The sequence below is a fragment of the Sus scrofa genome, chromosome 13 (genome assembly GCF_000003025.6).
Source record: "Sus scrofa isolate TJ Tabasco breed Duroc chromosome 13, Sscrofa11.1, whole genome shotgun sequence".
Taxonomy (NCBI): Eukaryota; Metazoa; Chordata; class Mammalia; order Artiodactyla; family Suidae; genus Sus; species Sus scrofa.
The window spans coordinates 4,235,997-4,260,184 of record NC_010455.5 but is presented as its reverse complement, the minus strand read 5'-3'; the positions used below and the strand labels follow the sequence as shown (position 1 = coordinate 4,260,184).

Sequence of the window (24,188 nt, the reverse complement as noted above, 5' to 3'; positions counted from 1 at the left end):
AGACCGTTAGCTGATTTATACCTGTCATGTCCAGTGTGGTCTCCCCCAGCCATACAGGGTCTTTGAGCACTTGAAATACATGCTGTGAGTATCAAAGGTGCACTGGCTTTTGAAGACTTAGAATGAAAAAATGAATGTGAACTATCTCAATATTTAAATTCTAATTACAAGTTGGAATGATAGTAGTTTGGATATGTTTGGTTGAGTAAAATATTTAAATTCATTTAACCTGTTTTTTAAACATGGACACTAGAAAATTAAAAATGAAATACATGGTTCACATTATATTTCTGCTGAGCAGCCCTGATGTATTCAGTCCTGGTTAGATTTTCCAAATTGAACATCAGGAGACCTTTACCATAGCCCCACAACATAGCACCCACTATGCCAGCTTTTCTCAACAGGTGAAGCTGGTAGTGACCACAACCCTGCTCTCAGTGAAATGCGGCCTCTGTAATACAAGTGGGAATACAAGCAACCTGACCATCTAACCATTGGCTTTTTGTTTCTGGGAAAAACTCTGTGTGTGTGTGTGTGTGTGTGTGTGTGTGTGTCTCCTAAAAGCTGGCTAGATGGTCCCATTCCCCAAATCTGATAGCTCCTTGGAGTCACCCTCTCTGGTACAGAATTATAATATGTGTTAGCTTAGTCTTTAAGTTTGGACAAATCTTATGATATTGCTATACACACACACACACATAAATATATATATAAATCTTATAGGTGGGTAATCTGAAATTTGAAGGAACAGATACATTCAATTGTACAAACTCAGAAAAAGATGGAATTTTTTCCTTTCATTTTGTGAAAAAGCCATGTTCTTGCTTATCAAAATGCTTTGGCTTCTTGGATTTCTTTTTTTCTGTGGACTTTCAAAAGTAATTAGAAACTCAAAGCTGAGCAAACATTTCTTTTGTTTTAGTTTTATCTTCCACCACCCTAAAGAAATAAAAACTACTAAAGAAGTAGAATTCCAAAGAACAATGAGAAGATATAAAGGGAAAAGAAAAACCTAGTTTTATGTAAACAAATTGCTTCCCATTTTATCACCTTGGGGTAAAAAATGCCACATATATACAAGGGGCTATGTTCTAGAATTTCGGAGGAACGCCCTAAACAAGTCTTTAAAAATAAAATGAGCAGGCGTTCCCATTGTGGCTCAATAGTAATGAACCCTACTAGTATCCATGAGGACTCAGGTTTGATCCCTGGCCTCGCTCAGGCCTCACCCAGCCAGTTAAAGGATCCCGTTGCCATGAGCTGTGGTGTAGATCACAGTCGCAGCTTGAATCTGGCATTGCTGTGGCTGTCGTGTAGGCTGGCAGCTTCAGCTCCAATTCAACCCTTAAGCCTGGGAACTTCCATATGCCTCAGGTGTGGCCCTAAAAGACAAATAATAATAATAAAATAAAATGAGGTGAGACAATTCACATAGGATTTGCAGATGGCCTATATTAATATGTTAAAAGACATTCAGCCTTGCTCAGTAGTTATCAAGAAACTTTTAGTTAACACAATAAAGCCCTCCCTCCATCAGATTAAATAAATAAATGGATAAAGATGCAATACATCATGTTACCTTTATACTTATATATAAATATATATTATACACACATATATGTATGTTAAAAATCTTAGGAGAAGCAATTTGGAATCATTTATCTAAATTTAAAATGTACATAGCCATTCCATTTATGTAAATTTGCCTTATAGAAATAACCAACTTACCTAAATGTACCTCTCTAGAGTGTTGTCATTTTGTTTATGAAGACAAAAATATTAGAAAAACCTAACTAGGAGTGTTATAAAATTTTTTCTCTGCATTCATTAAAAAGGGTAAGATGTATTTTTATATATAACAACGACAAATTTTCATGACCAAGTTAAGTCCAAAAAGCAAGTTAGAGAGGGAAGTACTTTTGGAATAACAGAGTAAGGCCCTCTGAAAAATCTGTTTCTCTATAAAAGTAACAAGAAGAGTGGCAGATCTGCCATAATCAACTTTTTCAGAACTCTGGAAATTAATCAAAGGATTGAGTAAATTTGAGGAGCACATATTCAGGGAAAAAATGGCTGAATCTCATTAACAGCATGCCTTGTAACATTTTAATTTTCTTTGATTCCACTTCCTCTCTCCAGCTCTGCTATAGAGTTTTATAACCAGTAGTCTCATAAGCACTAGAGGAAAAAGAATAAATCTGGAACACCCTACAAGTCCCATCCCCAGTTAATTGTCACTAATTGACCTGTCCAGGAGCTTCCTCAAAAAGCCTCTTTCACAAGACTTTTCTTTATTTGACTTTATTCAGAACTTGCTATGGGATAAACCCTATCCAAAGGGCATTCATTGAAAATAATCAGTGCCACTTACTTAACATCACAGCTGCCCAAGGGAAAAAATGGGGCAAATGAGAGGCTAACCAAAGACTTAACAGGAAAATCAGAGCAGGCAAAAAACTTAAAAGGAAAAATCTAAGGAATGAGACATCCATTGGAGGGGTTGAAAAACTCCAGTATATTCCTGGGAATCTAGAAGGCCACATACATGCAGGATTGTGCACATGCCCAGGAAAGGGATTAAGAAGGGTTTAATCTGTCATCTCCAGATGAACTTGAAGCTCTGCATAGGCAGAATGAAGGCCAGCGCAGAATTGTAAACTGCCCTCTGGAGCACTGAAGCCATGCCCTAACACACAGGCACAGAGCCTCCAGCAAAGGCTCAGAGACTTACTGGGTCAAGGCATTTAAGGAAAGGAAATTCCTGTGTCCTAACTGACCACTAAGCTAACTGAGCAAAGACTTCAGGGGCACACAGCAGCAAGGAATATAGACTTTACAGAATTCATTTAGGGAAGTCATTAAAAAGAAAGAAAGAAAGGAAAACAGATAGCCAAAAAAAAAAAAAAATCTGTGGGATAAATGGAATATAATTTGCTGAGCTGATGCATTATTTTGTTAAAATATCCAGTTTTCAATTAAAAATTCTGAGACAGGAAAGAAATAGGAAAAGTATGGCCCATATTACAGGGTATAAAGCAATCAGTACAAACTGCCCCTGAGGAAGCAGAGACATGTACTTATTAGATCAGTAAACTATTAATCAGCTACTATTAATATCTTGAAAAAGTTAAACTGTGTCTGAAGATCTAAAGGAATGTATGAGACCAGTGTCTCACCAAATAGACAATATCAATAAAGTGATAGAAATATTTTTAAAGAAGCAAATAGATATTCTAGAGTTGGAATACAATAACAAAAATGAAAACTTTACAACAGAGAATCAATAGCAGATTTGAGCTAACAGAAGAAAGAATCATAACTTTCTGTCAATTGTCAATTGAGATGATCTGGTCTGAAAAACAGAAAAACAAAAGAAAGAAAGAAAACAGAGTTCCAGACACTCACAATACCATCAAATGTACCAATATACAGATGAAAGGAGTCCAAGAAGGAGACGCTCAGAGAAAGAAAGTTGTGCAGAAGGAATATTTAAAGAAATGCTGACTGAAGTATTCCACAGCTTTATGAGAAACATTAGTCTGTGTATCTAAGAAGCTCAGTTATCTCCAAGCATGATAAACTCAAAAGAGATCCACACCTAGACACATCATGGACAAACTGCTAAAAGCCAACAACAAAGAGAGAATCTTGAAAGCAGAAAGAGAAGAACTATGCATGGTGTCCAAGAGAACCTCAGATTAATAGCTGACTTCTCATAAAAAATCATGGTGGCCAGAAGGCAGTAGGATGATATATTCAATAATTCTATGTCCAGTAAACTATTCTTCAAAAAGAAGAGGATTCCAGTTGTGGTGCAGTGGAAGCGAATTTGACTAGGAACCGTGAGGTTGAGGGTTTGATCCCTGGCCTCGCTCAGTGGGTTAAGGATCCGGCATTGCTATGAGCTGTGGTGTAGGTCATAGACTCTGCTCGGATCCCAAGTGGCTGTGGCTGTGGTGTAGGCCAGTGGCTACAGCTCCAATTAGATCCCTAGCCTGGGAACCTCCATATGCCATGGGTTCGACCCTTAAAAGCAAAAAAAAAAAAGGGAAAAAAGAAGAGTTCCCGTCATGGCTCAGTGGAAACGAATCTGACTAGTTTACATGAGGACACAGGTTCAATGCCTGGCCTCGCTCAGTGGGTTAAGGATCTGGGATTGCCATGAGCTGCAGCGTAGGTTGAAAACCTGGCTCAGGTCTGGTGTTGCTGTGGCTATGGTGTAGGCCAGTGGCTACAGCTCTGATTCAACCCCTAGCCTGGGAACCTCCACATGCCGTGGGTATGGCCTTAAAAAAAAAAAAAAAGACAAAAGAAAGAAGATATTAAGACAGTAACAGGTGGAACTTTGATAGTCTAGAACCTGAAGGTGCTTTTGTGGCCCCAGGAGCCCTGCACCCCCTCCTTTCCCAGCCCCAGGGCCACCTCTGCTTGCCTTCAAGACTCAGCCCTGACATCACCCACTGCAGTTTGGATTGTCCAGGAAGCAGACCCTGAGACAGAGCTACAAGTACAAAGGTTTATTAGGGACTAACATGTGACAGGAAGAGAGGGGAGGGAATAGTCATCAGACTGTGATGTAGACCTCGCAGAAGTCTCTGGAGGCTGGGCAGGAAGCCCTGAGGCTGAGTTCCTAGTAGAGTGTAGTTGGGAGAGCCCTTTACTGCTGGTCCCTGGCTGGCAGTCACATGTGAAAACTGACTTTATAAAAGCAGCAGCTTATTGAGGTACAATTCCTATGCCATAAAGTTTACCTTTTTTAAGTGTATCATTCAGTGATTTTCAGTATATAAGCAGAGGTGTTCACCTCTTACAATTAATTTTAAAGCATTTGAAGTTAAACTTGACCCCTCTTTTCTTCCCACATCTCTGATGGATTTGTCAACAAATCTAGTCGGTTTTGTGTAGACTCTGACCACTTTCTTGCTCCATTCCTATCACTAATTCTATTCCCAACACAGTAGTCAGAGAAAATTAAGTCAAATCATATCACTCTGTTCAGATCCTCCAGTGGCTTCCACTGGCTTCCCTTGTCAGAGTGAAAGTCATCAAAATTGTCTACCAATCCCCACATGATGCCATGCCCTTCTGCTTCCCTGACCTCACCCCTGCCCCTCACTCTTAGCTTTCGCCTCCCTGGCCACCTTGCTGTCCCCTGAAAACACAGAGGTCCTGCTTGCCGTCCCTTTGTATTATCTGTAAAGCTGGTATTTTACCTTTTTCAAGTTTTTTTTTTCCCAAATGGCATACCCCTCAAGTCAGTGATGCCTTCCTGATCATCCTGTTTAAAACTGCACTCAATACTCGCAGCGCCCTTTACTGTTTTATTTTTCTCACAGTATTTACTACCATCTAAAATTGTACTTATTTTACTAATGTATCTGTCTGTCTCCTCTCACTGGAAAGTGAACTCCTCAAAGGGAGGAATTTTTGATGGTTTAATTTCCCCTGCTTCCCTGCATCCACAAGCGTGTGGCACTTTAGGCCCTCAGTTACAACGAGCCAATGGATGAGTGAATGCACACCGGGTACTGTGCTAGGTCCTTCAGTCCCCATTGTACTGAGACTTGTGTAGGTCAGGCCACAGCCACTCGGGTTCATTTCTGCCTTCTGCACCATGCTACCCTCCCAGTTGGCCTTCCTAGAGCCTTTGTTCTTGCCTAAGGGAGCGCCACGGCTCCAGAACTTCTCAGTGTAAAAGGCACTGCTGGAGTCACAGATGCACCCACCTTGATGCAGGGGCCAGTCTGGGCCACAGCCCTTTGACCCAGCACCTCATCCCATTTCCAAATGCTTTCTACCATGGGCGGGGGTCGCTGTGTATCTGACCTGCAATTAATGTGAAGGAAAAAGCCTCCTTTGAAAAACTGGTGAAGAGTTTAGATTTTTTACCTTCATATAATGTGCCATATAATCGTTTTATGGATGCTAGTATTAAGGATGATTCCATTAGTGAGGGAAAGTCCTTTCCTTGACCTGTGATTTCTAAACACTGGATATTTTAGTTTTTTATATGTATACACACTTAGACCATTGTAGTATAAATATAGTTTTTGTAGAAAACTATAGCATACTTCATTGTTTTTAAAAATAATCAGTTGGAGTTCCTGTCATGGCTCAGTGGTTAACGAATCTGACTAGGAACCATGAGGTTGCGGGTTCATCCTTGGCCTTGTTCAGTGGGTTAAGAATCCGGCGTTGCCGTGAGCTGTGGTGTAGGTCACAGAGGTGGCTCGGATCTCGCGTTGCTGTGGCTGTGGCTTAGGCTGGCAGGTATAGCTCTGATTAGACCCCCTAGACTGGGAACCTCCATATGCCTCAGGAGCATAGAAAAGGCAAAAAGACACACACACCACACACACACACGTCAGCTATTCTGATATGTAAAAATGCATGCATCTTAATAATCCACAGTGTCTTTATGTTGACAGTGTGAATAAATAATATCATAATTGATCACAGTAAATTCAGCAGCAGTGAAAGAGTCTGTTGTTTCATTATTCCTACTTCGCTTTTTCTTACAGGACAAAGTTCTAAAAACATCAGTTCATCTCCAAGTATTGAGAGTCTGCCTGGAGGAAGGGAGTTTACAGGCTCCCCACCATCATCTGCTACTAAAAAGGACTCCTTTTTCAGCAGCATCTCCCGTTCCCGCTCACACAGCAAAACTATGGGCAGAAAAGAATCTGTAAGTATTTCAAGGATGGTCTCTTTTTATCCTTCATTTTTCTCTAGGTGGTGCATTTTTAAAGTTTTATGAAGTTCTTAAAATTTGTTGTAACTAAAATGAATTATTTCATCAAAAATATTTTAATTTTATTGTCATTCAGTATTTTTTGTTTATCCCACAGCATTTGGAAGTTCCCAAGGCCAAGGATTGAACTTGAGCCACAGCAGTGACAGTGCCAGATCCTTAACCACTAGGCCACCAGGGAACTCCTAGTTTAGTAATGTTTTAAGGCTCTGGTCAATATTACACTGGGGGGAAGAAAGTAGCTCGATTTAAAATAAGTTAAATTCCAAATCTTGGTCCCCTTTTTTTTTTTCTCTACAAATGCCTTTGTCAAAGCCTGTGCTTTCTTCTAAAATATAACAGATAGCATGGTACCAAATGAGAGAATAAGACACTTAAAATGAACCAAGCTGTTTTTTCAGCTTAAAGTATTTCTTGAAAACTAAAATTAACTATTTTACCAATTGTCTTTAATAGTTACGCAAATTACATTGAAATTATGGTATATTGATAGCTACTCTCTAAGCTCCTTTGTTTACATTACTTAAAAGGACGTAACTAAAGCATATCAACTACTTAAAAAATCTGTTTCTGAAAAAAATTTTAAGTCGTCTTCACAGGAAACAAAACATTTAGTCACATTTTATAGTTAGTTCAACACTCGATATTCTAATATGCAGAATTCATCTGCCTGTTGGAAGTGGGTGCAAATGTAAAATATTACAGAAAAGAACCTAACTATTGCTGAAACAGTGCTAAGATGGGGAGGAAGGAAACTTGTGAAACCTTTGAGGGATAATTATTTATGGCACATAGACTAGGTAACAGCATGAAGTCTATCTGCGTGACTTTATGACCTTGCATGAAACACTCAGCTTCCTGGTGCTTCAGCCACCTCCTCTGTAATTTAAACAACATACTTTGCTCTCTGAAGGGAAGAGTTCACTACATACTCTCTTGGAGTGCTTTCCTTGTGTAAGAACTGTGATTTTCTAATTTGTAGAAGAGCAGAACAGCAGCTTTAATGCAACCAGTTAGCTCTGCTCCCTCCTAAACTCCACTCCAAGGACAGTTAAGGTTGTTATGATAAACCCTCGAGGAATAAGGAAACAGAGATGACAACAGCAAAAAGATGCTGTTACTCGGAAAGCAGATGTTAAGTGGAAACTAACTTAGCAGCCTAAGAAAGCTCAATGCTAAGCCAGCAGTAGGGAAAAACCAAGAAGCAACTTGACTTAGATGGCAAAACCTTCTAGAAGCTCAGGAACTGGAAATGGGGTGAAAGTGGTGGTGGAGACGTGGTGACTGCTCACAAGTCTCTAGAAGAAGCAAGTAGACAGGAGAAGACTGGAGGTTTCATTCTCTAGAAAGTGTGAAACAGCGTCTCTGGACTGAGAGAGATCAGGAGTAATTGCTTATGGGAAATATGCAGCCTTCCTAGAAAGAGGGATTGAATGTATTTGAATACTGAATGGAGATCCTCAGACCTCACCCCACTTGCTTCCCAGAATACCAGTAAGTATTTCTTTCAGGCAGGAGGTTGGAAGGGTTTTCTCTGGGCAAGAGTCACAAATTAAAAAAAATAAAAACAAAAAACAAAAAAAACACACAAACACACTAACCTCTTAGGGGTTTTCCAGGAAAACGGCCAGTTCACTTTATAGTGAACTCAGTCACCACAGGCCCATCTAAGCACAGAATTTTATAGTAGGTGTAGTTTACACTATTTTATATGAGCAACACAGCCAAAGATCACTGGATACTGGAGGAGAACATCTGATAGACAGACAAATAGAAAAAAACCAACTGGGAAGAGAGACGTCTTTGCAGGAGAAGAACGCTTCAGAAAAAAATATTCATCCAGAGAATAACAGAAAAAAAATATTCATCCAGAGAATAACAACAACAAAAGCTTTTAGAAATCAAAAGATGACATCTGAATTGTAAAACTCATTAGAAGACTTAGAAGATAAAATTGAGGAAACCTCCCCAGAAAATAGAATCCAAGAGAGAAAATGCAAAGTAAGAGAGAGAAATACAAGAAAATTAGAGAACCGGCCCAGGAGGTTCAAAATCTAAAAAAATAGGAGCTCTAAAAAGAGAGAACAGAGAAAATGAAGGAAATAATCAAAAATATAATTCAATAAGTTTTTTCCACTAATGAAAGACTTGGATTTTCAGATTGAAAAACACATAGGTAAAAACCCACCCATACCCAGATACATCAATGAAAAAGTTCACTACTCTGGGAACAAAGAGCTGTCCTACAAACGGGAAAGTTGAGGGGAAGAAAGATTTCCAACAAAGGATCGGAATTAGAATATCTCCAAATCTCACATGGCATCCCAGAAGTAAGACAGTGGAGGAATTCCTTCAGAGTTCTGAGAGAAAATTGCTTCCAACAAGAGTCCGTCCATCTGTAACCAAATGAATTAAGTATGAGGATAGAAAGAGAACCTTTCAGACATTCAAGATTCAAAAGGTATATCCCATGCTTCTATTCTCAGAATTCACTGGAGGATGTACACTACAGAAACGAGGGCATCCACCAAGGATAAAAAGCACATGAGAACAGGAAATAGAGCATCCAGGGCAAGACCTAAGGATCCCTGAGAAGGGTGAGATAGGCAATCCCAAGACTGTATCAAGCCCAGCTGCTTGGCAGGTCTAAGGAGCAACAGCCAGCTCGGATTGGAGCAAGTCCAAAGCTTCCAGAAAAATTTCTCTAAAAAGATAAAATTGGAAGAATGGCTAATATATTTGAACACCGAGAAATTTACACAAGTAGGGGTGAGTTGAGGCTTAAAGTAGTGCTAACTTTATGAAGACTAAGCCATTAAAACACAGAACAGTGCCCCAAAGGAAAACAAAGAATGTACAGGAAAAGACAGAAGTGTATGGATACACCTGGTCACTGAGCCATGCCTAGAATTTACATGGACATTATAACGTAAGTGTAGCAACTGTTAATCATGATAAAAATGCATTGCGAAGGTGGGTAGGGAACTGCTTGCTTGGGAAGGGGTGGGAGCAGGTGGTGTGGTCAATAGACGTACATCTTCATCTTGCATCGTGGAAAATCAGTAAATAATACACCCTAGAAAAATCAGGAGGCAGCATTATAAGCTAGATATAATAAAGGTGAAAAAAAATGGGTAAAAGAATTGAAAGTGGTTGTTTGTGGAGAACAGGAAGTGGAGGGTGGGGCCATGTGAGCTGTTTTTCATAGCAAGCCTTGTAGAATCATTTGACTCTTCAAAGTGTTCCACATATAACTTAGATTAAAAATAATAACTAAAAATTGCAACAGAAATAGAATGTATTGGCATAATAAACCAGAAGAGGAGCTGTCTGCCTGTACAAAGAGCATGTCTATGAAGAACCAGAATAAGGACTAACAAATGGGAAAGGCATATGGAGATGTGTGTGATTTGCGTTGTCATATTCTGGTGGCATATGGATTAGTCTACAACACCAATTAATTACTTTTCTTTATGGTGCTACTGTAACTTAAAACTGAGAAGTTGAGCAAAAATAGAAATAGCGTAAATCTAACTCTCTCCATAGACCTGCTGTGAACTGAGAAACAGAATGCCCAATTATTATTCAGAATTTAATGTATTTCCTAACTTGTGAGAAGTAAGTAGACAGACGTTTGCCAGAGAAAGCCTGTAGTTTTCCAAATAATAGGTGATGATTTTATGAAATATTATAGTCAGTGCTCTTTGCCAGATAATTCTAGTTCTGTCCCATTCTAGACTCTTGCTAGGCTTGCACCTGTGTCCTCTGTGATTTGTCAGAAGCATGTGTCCAGGTCTGTCTGGCAGTGTAGGCATGTGTTGCCACCAGAGAACCTTCCAAAGCTCTCTTGCCCTTTGGCATAATGAGCAGAGCCCACCTGCCAACTCAGGGTAGGCACAGAGTGTGAGAGAGAGAGAGAAGCCTTTATGATTTCAGCTGAGTAGCACACAGCCGGAAAGTGTTCAGTCCCAGAGCTGAGAGTCATTCTCCCATGGGAGCTACCTGGGGCCACCAGAATGGTCCCTAGGGACCCAGAACTGATGACCAGGCCCCTGCCATCCTTGAGCCCATTTTGCTTTTATTTCCACACCTGTTTGGTGTTAAATAGGGATAGTCCACGTCCTCAGAAAAGTTCAAGATAATTTTTCATTAACGCCATCATCATCTCAATTTCTCACACAGCAAATGACCAGACGCTGAAGCAAAGACATTTCTTGCTTTGAACCCCAATGCCCTTAAACTGTATGAGGACTTTCAGATTTCAAGAGTCAGGTGATCTTTTTTTTTTTTTTTTTTTGAAATTTTATTTTTATTTTTTTTACAGAATAAAATACATATATTTAAACACAATTACATTCATGCAGATTATTATATCATGGATCTTAAGAAACAGATTAAGTGATTCCCTCTGGAGAGGTGGAATGGAAAATATGCTGAGACAAATAGGAAATTTATTCTATACTTTATCCCATTTTGTATGGCTTTCTTTCTTTAAAAATTAGCATTATATTAAAATCGTGTATATTATGCAACTAAAATTTATAAAGAAGAAAGCCTTATATACCATTAAATATTTTATATAGCATCATAAAAAGAATACCTTAGCTAGTAAGAATAACAAAAATAATACACCCTCTGAAAATAAGTAAAATATAAAATGCATAAATTGGTTAAAAAACAGTGTAACTATATAAATATGTCCTCACAATTTGTTACGTCTTATTGATTCTTCAATATAGGCATTACACCATTCTAGGTGATGTGATAAACAAGACATTATAGACCTTATATTGTACCATGGAGAGAAATGGTTATTAATAATACGATTATAGAACTGTATTATTTAATTGTAGAGTTGCATTATTTAATTATAATTATCATAAATTCTTTGATGGAGAGGAAATCAGAATCAGATGTTAAGAAGACATCAGCATTCCAAGAATAATGTTAAATGACCCCCTTCCTGGTGTATTATGCACTTATTTACTATGAGATATATTTCTTCTCCAGAGATTCCTTGTTTGTGTGTCAATTGTAGATTTTTGGTTTGCAGTTATTCTGAAGTTTTGATATAAGAGTCTATATGTATATGAGATTGTTTTAAGTTGTTGTTCTCTTAATTGTAAGTTCACCTCCAGTGTCCTGCATTTGTACCCTTCTCTTCTCATGATTTCTGATTTTGGTGGTATAATTGTGCATGGATGATTTCGTATCTCTACTATGTATATACCTTTACTGGTGAGCCTTGTCATTTGTGGTAATTTTGTTTCTGATTGTGGTCTTTTCTTTTCTGCCTAGAGAAGTTCCTTTAGTATTTGTCATAAGGCTGGTTTAGTGGTGCTGAATTCTCTCAGCTTTTGCTTATCTATGAAGGTTTTGATTTCTCCTTCAAATCTGAATGAGAGCTTTGCTGGGTAGAGTAATCTTGGTTGGAGGTTTTTTCCTTTCATCACATTAAGTATATCATGCCTCTCCCTTCTGGCCTGCAGAGTTTATGCTGAAAAATCTGCTGATAACCTTATTGGGGTTCCCTTGTATGTGACTTGTTTCTTTTCCCTAGCTGCTTTCAAGAGTTTCTCTTTGTCTTTAATTTTGGTCAGTTTGATTAATATGTGTGTTGGTGTATTTCCCCTTGGGTTTATTTTATATGGTACTTGTTGTGCTTCCTGGATTTGAGTGAGTGGTTCGTTTCCTATGTTAGGGAAGTTTTCAGTGATTATCTCTTGGAGTATTTTTTCTGTCCTTCATTCTCTCTCTCTTCTCCTTCTGCCACCCCTATAATACGGATGTTGGAGTGTTTAACATTGTCCCAGAGTTCTCTGAGACTCTCTCTTCATTTCTTTTCAATCTTTTTTCTCTTTTCTGTTCTGCATCCGTAATTTCCACTAATCTGTCCTCCACCTCACTTATTCTCATTCTTCTGCCTCCTGTATTCTACTGTTAGCTGCTTCCAGTGAATTTTTTATTTCAGTTATTGTATTTTGCATCTCTTCTTGTTTAAGTTTTATATCTTGTATCTCTTTGGTCATTGTTTCCTGTAAGTTATCCATCTTTGCCTCCAGTTTATTTCCAATGCCTTACATCATCTTTAGCACCAACAATCTAAAGTCTTTTTTCTGGAGGCTGAGAATCTCCTCATTGCTTAGCTGATTTTCTGGGATTTTTCCTGTCTCCCTCATCTGAGTTATAGTTCTCTGTCTTTTCATTTTTGTAGGTTTTTGGTGTGGTGCCCTTTTTACAGATAATAGAGTTCTACCCTCTCTTACTTCTGGTGTCTGCTCGCCTTGTGGCTGAAGTCAGTATGGGGGCTTGCTGTAGGCTTCCTGATGGGAGGGGCTGATGCCCACCCACTGGGATGTGGAGCTGATTCTAATCCCTCTGATGGGTGGGGCTTAGTCTCTGGATGGGATTAGAGGCAGCTGTGTGCCTGAGGGGTCTTTAGGTAGCTGTTTACTGAGGGGTGGGGCTGTGATCCCACCTGGATTGTTGTTTGCCCTGGGGCTTCTCAGCACTGACTGATGGGTGGGGCCAGATTTTCCCAAAATGGCCACCTCCAGAGAAGGGCACTGCTGCTGAATATTCCCAAGAGCTTTGCTTTCAATGTCCGTCCCTCACAAGCAGCCACATTCACCCCTGTTTTCCCAGGATGTCTTCCAAGAACTGCAGTCAGGTTTGACCCAGATTCCTATGGAGACCTCGCTCTGCCCTGGAACCCAGTGCACATGAAAGTCCGTATGCGCCTTTTAAGAATGGGGTCTCCGTTTCCCCCAGTCCTGTGGAGCTCCTGCGCACAAGCCCCACTGGCCTTCAATGCCAGATACTCCAGGGGCTCTTTCTCCCAGTGCCAGATCCTCACACGTGAGAGTTTGATGTGGGGCTCAGAACTCTCACTCCTGTAGGTGAGTCTCTGTGAACCAGTTACTTTCCAGTCTGTGGGGCTTCCTACCCGGGAGGTATGGGGTTGCTTATATCATGAAATCACCCCTCCTACCTCTTGATGTGGCCTCCTCTTTTTCTTCTGGAGTAGGGTATCTTTTTTAAGGTTTCCAGTCCATTTGGGTGGAGATTGCTCAGTCTTTGGTTGTGAATTTTATTGTTTTTAGGAGAGAAGTTGAGCTTCAGTCCTTCCATTCTGCCATCTTCATCCTCTCTCCAAACCTGCTTAGAGTCTTGCTCTTACAAGGTGATCTTTTAAAGCACCTCAGGATTGAGAAATTGTTGATGCCAGTTAATAAAAGGTTGAAATAGCAGTTAAAAACAAACATTAAAACAAAGGTAATATTATAGTTGCTATCAACCTAAGAGTGGTTGATATCTACTTATAATGTTTCTAATTGAATCATCGAGAAATGATTTTTCAACATCAATATAGGTATGTCTTTTTTTGAATGAGAATCATATATTAGGTAATGGAACTTATTTCCTCTCACTGTTGCCTTTTTATGTTTATAGAAAGCCTTTCTGTAATGCACAGGCTACCTTCTTTAGATGATGGAGTATCACATTTACTCCTATTAAGGCTCCTGACGTGGTTGTATATTAAAAGAACATGAATCTCAGCTAAAAATCTGTAGAGATAACAAACTAAGCTTTGTACCATGTGTTTATAAAGGACATTATTATACTACTTTTCTGAAATGTGAGCAAACTAGTAGGAAGCTTTAAGAACTTCATAAGTAGTAGTATTGTTTTAAGAATTGGTATTTATTCACAAAAACAATTTTCTGTCTACTCTGTTTCCCAAAAGAATCTTTAGGGCTCACCTAATTCAGTCCAGATTCTACTCAAGGTCTGAATTTTCAGTGTTGAGGAAATTGACATTTTTGATACTTTAAAATTTTCATGATTTATTTTGCATGGTAATGTAAATTATATCCAATACTTAGTTTTCTAGCAATCTATTTTAGTTGGTCATTTATCTGACTGCTAAATAAGTTTTTACTTGTTTTAGCACCATTAGTCATGTTCTGTGATTGTTGCCAAGTCGTTTTCCAAGAATATCTTTGCTAAAATTAAATAGGGAATATAAGAAAAATTCTAAAATCGATTTGTGTATATGAATAAGTTCTAACATTTAAGCACACTACCAATTTAATGATTTTTTTTCTAAATTCCTGATGAACTGCAGGACAGCTTGCTATGCTTTGTGATGGTTACAGACCAATTTCCAAAGATCTAAACTTATAAATGGTTCAGAATCCTCTCTAAACCACAGGAAATCAAAATTATCTGAGCTGAAAACCCTCACATAAAACAGGGTGTGTAATGAGCTGTCTGCCACCTGCAGGCTCACAGCACCACTGGGGGTGCTGAGTCTTTGTGACCCCTGCATGCTGTCATCATTCTCTTATGGTAGTTTGAACATATGCCATTGTCATACTATTAGAATTCATTTTGATGGTATTCATTGCTCTATCCTTTGTCACAACAAAATAACAAAAAAAAAGTCAGATGAATGAAAGCAGATTTGAACACAGATTCATACTTCTGGAAGTGCAGACAAATTGAAAATCACCTAATGTCCTCAGGTCATGTTCTAGGAAATGGAATTTAAGATCTATCCATATAAGAAATATAAGAGAGCAGTCCCAGTGAAGGTATTTTCAGTGAAATTAAGGGAGGGGGAGCCACATCTAAAGTTAGTAATTAAACTAAAGAAAAACATAACTCATCAATAAGAGAGTCATTAGGTGACTTAATACCATATAACAATAAAGACAGTAAATAATACGGATTCAGAATGTAGACCACCACGAGCTTTGTCAATCTAGACAAGCTTCATGTGAAAGATTAGACTTAAACCACAGGCGTGTTTTTTCTTCCGCTAAATGCAACCGTTGTTTTCCCTTGTGATAAAGACCCTGCGACTTCCTAGGACAGGTGGTGCTGTGGGTATTGAATAGGTGGTCAGCAGTGTCTGCCATGGGTGTTCCCTTCTCCCTCACATCTGTCCTCTGGCAGAGTGTAAAATAGTTGGGATTATATTAAGTTGTTTTTGGAAAAAATAAGAGACATTACTATCTCAAATGAGGAAACGTGTTGCCTGTTATTTCGAATAACAGGAGTCCTGAGAGAGGCAGGTATGGAGTTAGTTGGAGTTAGCTGGGTGATTCGGTTGTTCATGGGCATCACCAGCTTTCCATTCTGCCACCTCAGTGTGCCGGCTTTGTCCTCAGCCTGCTCTCCTCTTCCTTAAGAGGGTTGCCACAGAACCAGGCGCGTATTCTGTTGTCCCTCCCCCTCACACACAGCATCTTCTAGAGAAGTCTATTTGGAAGTTCCCCCATGGGTTTTCCCACCCTCCGTCTCAGTGATTGGCCAGAATTAAATCCCGTGCCCACTCTTAAGCCAGTCATTAAGGGGAAAGGTCTAGAGAACTCCATGGTGATGTGGAAAGGTGGTAGGGGTGTGGGACCAGACACGTTGATGGGCCATTTATCCCTAATTGCCGAAATGATTCATCTGATCCTTCCCTGAAGCACTTGCACTTGAAAAGATCCATTTCTTTTGTATCAGTAATGTTTTAGTTGTGGATTTTTAGGCAGCTTGAGTTGGACTGGTAGTTGGAAGAGAGACATCGAACAATGGCCTTCCCAGTAGGTCAGAATTTTCCTAGTTATCTGATTTTTCTCTTCAGTCAGTGATGTATACGGTATATAATGTGGAAAGTATTGATTATAATGGATTTTTTATGGGTTTCTGGGTAGAATTGAAAGCCAGCATCTAGAATATAATTATAGGATTTTTTAAAATTAATAAACATCTAATTGTTTAATCAGTAATGCTAAGGATATCTGGATTAAAATACAGTCCATTTAAAATATACTCCCATGTAATATAGTTTATTGAGATGAATATATATAAAATGAATTTAAACCTCAGCAGTTTTTCTAGCTTCTTTTAAGTCTTATCATAGGAATTTTAATTTAAGGCCAAAATGAACTCAGATATTTGATCCATGACATTCAGTTTGTCATCTGGTGTTATATGAACCATGCTCACCCAACACATCACTGTCTTTCTGCCAGTATGTCAGTTCAAGGTCAGGGAAGATGGACCATAAATCTTAGTAGGAGTGTCCTGTCCTTCTCTCTCCATCTTTTTGCCTCAGTTCATGTTAATACCATTGCAAAGAAATATGAGCATTAGAGGGAATGTCATAAGGAACACTCTTTTATCAACAATCTATAAAATGATGATTTTAAAATAGCTTTTGCTAAACATTTTATAACCAACTTTTCACATCTTTATGCATTAATAAATCTATTTTTAACTAAAACTCTGAGGAGTCTCTGAAAGCAGATCCACAGGAAATGGAGCTCTGAGCCTTGACTTAATGCCCTCTTTAGGGCAGTGATGATGGTGCCGTTTGGGGACAAATGAGACACTTATCCCCTCATGCTGGGCCCTCTTCCTCCATCATTTGTCTTCAGCCTCATATTCCCCATAAAACGCCAAGATGCCAGACTAGACTATGTTGATCACTGCCCTGGAGGCAGAGACAACAGTTTGGGAGAGCTCAAGTGAAGCAATTAGAAATATTTAGAATCCCTGGCCAAAAATTCCTGTGGGTTTGAATTCTGCTAAATTAAATGTGTCATTGCTAACATTTGCTCCCTTCCAATGACCTTCCTTGAAATTTGACATTTATTTCATCTTTTAATGCCATGTTGCTTCAGGGACAGTAATTTGTGTCCTAAAGGCTCGTGTGCACAGCAGGGAAGGAAATGAGGGCTTCTCATTGTCCTGTGCACACCGCTGTCAGCCGAGGCCAGAGGACCAACTGAGGAGGCTATTGAGTTGTCCTCTTTCTGCCTCAATGGCATCACCACCCTCTCCTACCCAGCCCCATCCTACTTTTAAATCTTCTGCCCCAGTAGCTCATCACTTATTCTTTGAAACACCTCTGTCTACTTTTCCAGGAAGCCATTTCTTTATACAGTAGGCTCTAACTCTGGAACAAATGGTTTTGCTCCTGTTGTAGGAATTCTAAGCCTATGGAACAAAGGGGAGAGCTTTTCCACCTTATGTTGAAACCTTAAGGCTAAGGAACGCCTTTTTGGTTGCCCCTCGCACCAGAGCTGCTCTGCCCAGAGGATCAGTCAGAGATTTGAGCAACTTTTCCCTTCCCTGAACCCTCCTGTCCCCCCAGCTTTCTACTCCAAGATGTGCATGTGCCAGGTATCCATGCATGGGTGGTAACAAGCACCAGGAAGCTCCCACCTCTAGCCAGGGAGAAAGGAACAGAGTTACAGAAGCCCCAGTGCAGCCTGTGTGCTGCTCACAAGAGCCCTGCTGAGGGCAGGTGAACTTGAAATCCAGCCTGAGCACAGCTCACTAGGAAGCATGCCCATGGCAGTGATTTTCAAAGGTAGTATCCATTCCCCAAGTCCTGACCCAAAGGAAGTGACCTTTTTCCTAAATAAACTAAAAGCATGTTTTAGGTTAGTAAAGGCTCCAAGAGGGAGTTTCAATTGTTGGGAAAATTCAGGGTCTTTCTATTTCGTGGCAGTGATGTTGAAAGGGCATGGATGGTACTAGGAAAACATGTTAGTGTAGACATGAAGAACTAATAAGATGAGAAAACAAAAACAAAAGCAAAATTTATTTGACCATAAGAGTATAACAAACATAATCATTTATACAGAGCATCCACCATTCATGCTGTATTAAGCCTTTCAACAGGCATGTCTATCATTACAAATGCCTCTGATTAACTTTGCCCTAACTTTATTTGATTACATTAGTACTCTTTGCTCATATAAGCTTGACCTTCCTCTGGGCTGTTTGCTTGTGAAGTACAGTTGGTCCATAAGCAACTTTTTTAAATATATTGGAAAAAAAAAAAACAAAACAGAAAAAAACCTACCAGGACCATACTCAGTCCTGACATTACAGTGGGGCAGAAGGGTTTTAAAAGCCTTGAGTATATGGATCACCAGAAGATAACATAACCCAATTCCCAAGCTTCCCTTTTTTTTTTTTTTTGGTCTTTTGTCCTTTTAGGGCTGCACCCTCGGCATATGGAGGTTCCCAGGCTAGGAGTCTAATTGGAGCTGTTGCCGCCGGCCTACACCAGAGCCATAGCAACGCCAGATCCAAGCCACGTCTGTGACCTACACCTCAGCTCATGGCAACACCAGATCCTTAACCCACTGAGCAAGGCCAGGGATCAAACCCACAACCTCATGGTTCCTAGTCAGATTTGTTTCAACTGCACCAAGACGGGAGCTCCCCAAGCTTCCTTTTTTTTTTGCTATTTCTTGGGCCGCTCTTGCGGTATATGGAGGTTCCCAGGCTAGGGGTCTAATCAGAGCTGCAGCCGCCGGCCTACGCCAGAGCCATAGCAACGCGGGATCCGAGCCGCGTCTGCAACCAACACCACAGCTCACAGCAACGCCGGATCGTTAACCCACTGAGCAAGGGCAGGGACCGAACCCACAACCTCATGGTTCCTAGTCGGATTCGTTAACCACTGCGCCACGACGGGAACTCCCAAGCTTCCTTTTTTAAGATGATGGCAAAGCCATCCCTCTTCTCCCTCAGAGTTGTTACCAGTTTAGTACAGTTGTGTGTATATCCTCATCATTTTCCAAAGTTATTTAGATAAATAGAAACTTTAGCAGTAGTTACTCTAACTCAAAGCACAATGACTATTATAAGCCATGAACAAATTAGTTTTAAAAAATTATGGGCTCCATTGTGGGCGGGGCGGGGGGAAGAAGGGAAAGAATAAAGAAAAATGTTTCAATTGGAAAAGTAGTTATGAAAAGGCACACTCCTCCCCGTTTATTGGTAGACCCCTGACTAGACTCTGGTTCTTGGCTTCCTTGGTCATATTACCCAATTTTTTTTTTTACCTTCGATATTCTTACTGTTCTACTTTAATGCTTTCTTATTTTGCCTCTGTGATGTACTTTTAAAGATGTTCTAATTAAATAAGCCCACTGCAATCATACCTTATCTCTGGAACAGAACAGGCTTCTCAGACTGGCATCTAGGATGCTTTCAGGTGACTAATCTGACCTCTGGATCATTATCACATTTTTATTCTCAGAGACTATCAGAGTTAGGACAGGACTGTAAACAAGGTCATGAAAGTTTGCAGTCCAGTCCGGAAGTTGATGGAGGTTCCTGCATGCAGAATAATACCCCAGTCAGTCAAGAATAAACGTGAGGAATGTTGCTACATCGCCTAACATCAGGATGTAGTCAGGCTAGATTCCAGGCCATTTTTTGGGCTTGAAGCATATTTCTGAGCTCCACATGCATCTTACTCATCTATCATGATATAAAGATACATATTCCATAGAACATCAAGAACAACACTTTGGCAAACGAATTGAAGAAAATAAGAAACCATCAAGGAACGCCTAGGTAATAATGCTAACATTTATAGACTCTTAAATCCGTCTCTAGACAGAAGTCAGACTTTAATACCATACAACAGGACTATTGATAGCTATTTACTGCCCAGGATAAATGAATGTTGGTTTTTTTTTCCCTCAATGTCTGTGGTCAGAGTCACCTATCCATAGGCTCAGTTATGACTGAACTCCTTTCAATACCCTTGATAGAAGTCTTCAGAATTAGGTTTGAAGGTTGGGTAGGCACAAGGTCTTTTTCTCAAATAAATGAGCAGACCTAAATCTTTTGCCAGGAATTGAGATTTGAATTTCTGAAATGGATGATTAAATGTAAAGACAGCAGCTGCAGCTCCAATTTGACCCCTAGCCTGGGAACTTAACATATTCTGTGGGTGCAGCCCTAAAAAGACAAAAAAAGGAAAAAAAAGATTACATTTTCTGTATGTTTTGTTTTCAGTTCAGTAACTGAGTTCTCAGTTCTCGGTTCAATAATAAATTTCTGTTAATCAGAAATTTTAGAATAAGTCTCTTTTGTTAATGGTCACATACATCCCTAGTATTTTATAACGTGAGTTTTCTCACTGTGAGTGTCTGACTCCCCATTGGAAATCTTCAGGGGCTCCTTCTCCCTGGATAACTCCTGCAATTTTTAGGCACAATCCACAGGGCCCATGACACTCTCACCCTCTCTGGCCTTCTTGTGAGAGCCTCCCTCCAAATTGCCCCCAGCCCTCCAGGAATGAAGGACAGAAACAGGACACCGGTTTCACACCTCTGCTGTTTTGCTCCACTGTGTTTTCTGACCAAAATGATCCAGTGGTCACAGAACTCGCAGAGTTCTTCTAGCCTCTACCCAAGCACCTCATGTCCCATGGAGCCTTCTAGAAGCTTTAAGCCCTTTCAGTAGGTAGCTGTGGTCCTACTTATGTTGCAGTGTCTGGAAACCCTCCCTTAACCTACAGAAGCAGTATCTTGAGATGGAGCTCGTCCTGCATTATCTGCAAGTGCTTCCTCTGCTTTCACGGTCGGAGAACTGCTTGTATTGTATAAGGCTCTTCTCGCAGTTGTGTCTATCACAATATCTCTTGTGCCAGATATAGTATCTGACACTCAGTAAATGTTTAGGAGTGAATGAAGCTGTTGAGGATTTTGGGTGCTGCACAAGGGTTCAGATGTGCTAGACTTTCTTTCTTCTGGCCTTTTCTAGGTCCTAAAAAGTCACCTCATTTCCCAGTGGCATTCACCAACCACATATGAAAAATAACAAGAATGGTGGGTATATAGTGATAAAGGAGGTTTTTATAAATTAGTTCAAGGGCTAAACTTTCTAAAGTGATATATATAGAGAGAATTAAATCCTTTTTTTTTTAATTCCAGAAGTCTCAGAATTGGTAATGGTTGTGTTTATCAAAGCCGTTCCAACACTTGGTTTCCTTTCACCCACTATAATTGAAAGTACTTTTTAAACTAGGCTAGATCCTCTGCTTGATTTGCTGTAAGGAACCATTTGTTGTTTGTCTCTGAAGGGACATCATGGGGGTCATTTAGCCCAGAGAATGGTGGTACAAGGGGCACACGGGTCCGTTAGCTTTGCCGTAGAAAAACAGCCTTGGCCGAGGCCCTTCTATCTGGGTCAGCCGTTGTGCCGATACCTCCTTTGGTGCCAGAAACCATAGGGGAGAGCATGCAGATGGTTCTGCCCAGCCAGCGACACGGTGAGAAGCCCAGCTGGACGCTGGTGCTGGCTGGGTGGTTTCATCAGTTGGTCTGATCACATGTAAGTGGAGAGGGGGAAACCCTTGATAAATAAAGTAACATCTGTGCCGATGGCATGGTGAGCACAGAACCGTTCTGATTTACAAAAGATCAGTCAGGTTGCCTAATTATAAAAATACAACCTCATAGCCTACAAGTCCAAAAGATGGGGTTATTTCCCTATGAATGCCATCTAATGAACTGGCCAAACAGTCTCTTCTGGAAGAGATCTTTTTTCCCCAGTTAAAATGTTCAGAAGCCAGGCAGTTGCCTTAACAACTGTACTTAACATTTTTATACCTTTTGAGTTTGTAAAAGCTAGGAAGTTCCTAAGACCATACCATATGCATGTGCTTATTGACTTAAAAGAGCAGTAACAGGATTTTTGCAAATAGTAAGGTTTGTAACTGAGAGTAAGGCTTTATTCCTCCTCCAGTTATACCTGTGTTAAGGTTGTCCTAATTAAAGTTTTAATTTCCAGTATTTTTATTTTAGGATTGTACTTTAGAACATACAGCACATGATCCAGTTTTCTGTTACCATTCTTATCATTTCTGTTTATTGTTTTATAGACAACCTCTAGAAAGGCAAAATTAGAGTATAAGAGCTCCCAGTGTTGAAATGGCAAGAGGCATAAAAGCGTGTTTCTAACTGCTAAAGGTATTGAATAGATATTACTATGATTATTATTACAATATCTTCAGAAAATCAGGGATAAATTTAAATACCATAGATTATGGACAGGTACCATTTTCTTTTTATTGGCATTTGTGTTTGAAAAGTGCCCTTTATTCCGATACTTATACACAGCCTATGTTTATCAAAAGTTACAGAAGAGGGCATGCATAATTCAACAAAATTCATTTACATTTGGATTTAAAATAAGTGTGTGTATGTGTGTTTACAGTAGAATAAATTGATACCTATCGGTCTAAGAATTAGTTTAGAATAGAATAGTGAAGCGGCTCTGGACAGGACTGGCTGAGAGAGATTGCAGAGCTGTCCTGAGAGCCCATTACCCTGCTTCTCCTCCCTGCATCCTCCTCCTTGTTGAGAAGAGGTCTCCTGGACTGTTACCAAATGTGCTTCTAGCCCTGCAGCCATCTGTTAAAACCACCTTAGCGAGGAGAAATAGTAAAGTGCTTCACAAGCTTCCCCCGAGGGATTGCAAGCTGTATTCACAAGTGACTAGGAAGTCTCGAGATGGGTTGTCCAAATCCTCGCCGTTCAGAGTGGACCACCTGCACCGTTATCCCCAGGGAGCTTGTTAAAATACTGAATCTCAGACCCCACCTCAGACCTACTAAATTAGACTGCCTTAAACAACATTCTCTAGGTAATTTTCATGTGTATTAAAGATTGGAAAGAATTAGTCTAAGTAATTGAATACCAAATCAGAAGTGAGATTTTCTGTAGATAATGCCAGCTTCAGGTTGATCCTGCTGTGAACATGTTGTCCTGGTGGGTGACGGGTAAGTGCTTTCTATGTGTGAACCCTGCTCTTAGGACATTTTGCATGTTTTAGCTTCGTTAATCCTCAAAAGACTCTTTGAGGTCAGTGCTATATTATCTCCCATTTGACGGTTGAGAGAACTGAGACATAGAGAGGCAGTTTAACTCCTGGCAACAACAACAAAAAATTTCTAGTCATCACTGGACAATGGGTAATTTCTACCTTACCAGTTAGCGCCAAAAGAATAAAATGGGGTAAGATACTAAGATCATTTTTTACTTCCTCAATAAAAATCATTAAAGGCAGTTGAATAAGACGAAACTTCTTTCTCTTAATTTTGTGAGCTTTCATCTTCAGTTTGTAAAATATCATTTATAATCCATATCCCCTATGGCCTACCCAGGGCAAGCACGTGATTTGAGTTAATTATTTTAACCTGCTCACACCTGACTTCAAAAGGATACTTGGAACAGTTCTGTGTGTAAAACAATGGCGTGAATGTGAGTTTAATATGTAATTGGTCAATTTGAGGGCCGTGTTAAAAGTCAAGTTGCAGTTTGTTAGAGAAAATTTTTGCACGGAAGAATAACTTTCTCCCTCTACTTCACCTGATGATAGCAGTGCCCTGCAGTTCCTCTTGGACTGCTGCAGGGAACTGGTTGGGAGATCCCCTGTTGGGGACCAGATGAGGCAGCGTGATCAGAGAGCCCAGCTGGCAAAAGCCTGGCTCTCACCTCACCTGGTCATGCTTATTTTAGGGCAGGCAGTTTTTAACAATGTAAGGAGGCAGTTTTCTCTTTTATTTTGATAAAATAGACATAACATAAAACTTACCATCTAAATCATTTTTAAGTGTACAATT

General features: G+C 39.9%; 1 protein-coding gene across 8 annotated transcripts in view; it reads left to right on the top strand.

Moving 5' to 3' along the window:
• The window catches only part of TBC1D5 (TBC1 domain family member 5), a 546,905-nt gene that overhangs the window by 478,264 nt on the left and 44,453 nt on the right, over positions 1-24,188 (top strand). For all 8 annotated transcript variants that reach the window (XM_021069681.1, XM_021069680.1, XM_021069682.1 and 5 more), the window contains one exon: positions 6,522-6,685. In XM_021069681.1, coding sequence (XP_020925340.1) covers positions 6,522-6,685 — 164 coding nt within the window. The remainder of the gene's footprint in view (positions 1-6,521; positions 6,686-24,188) is intronic.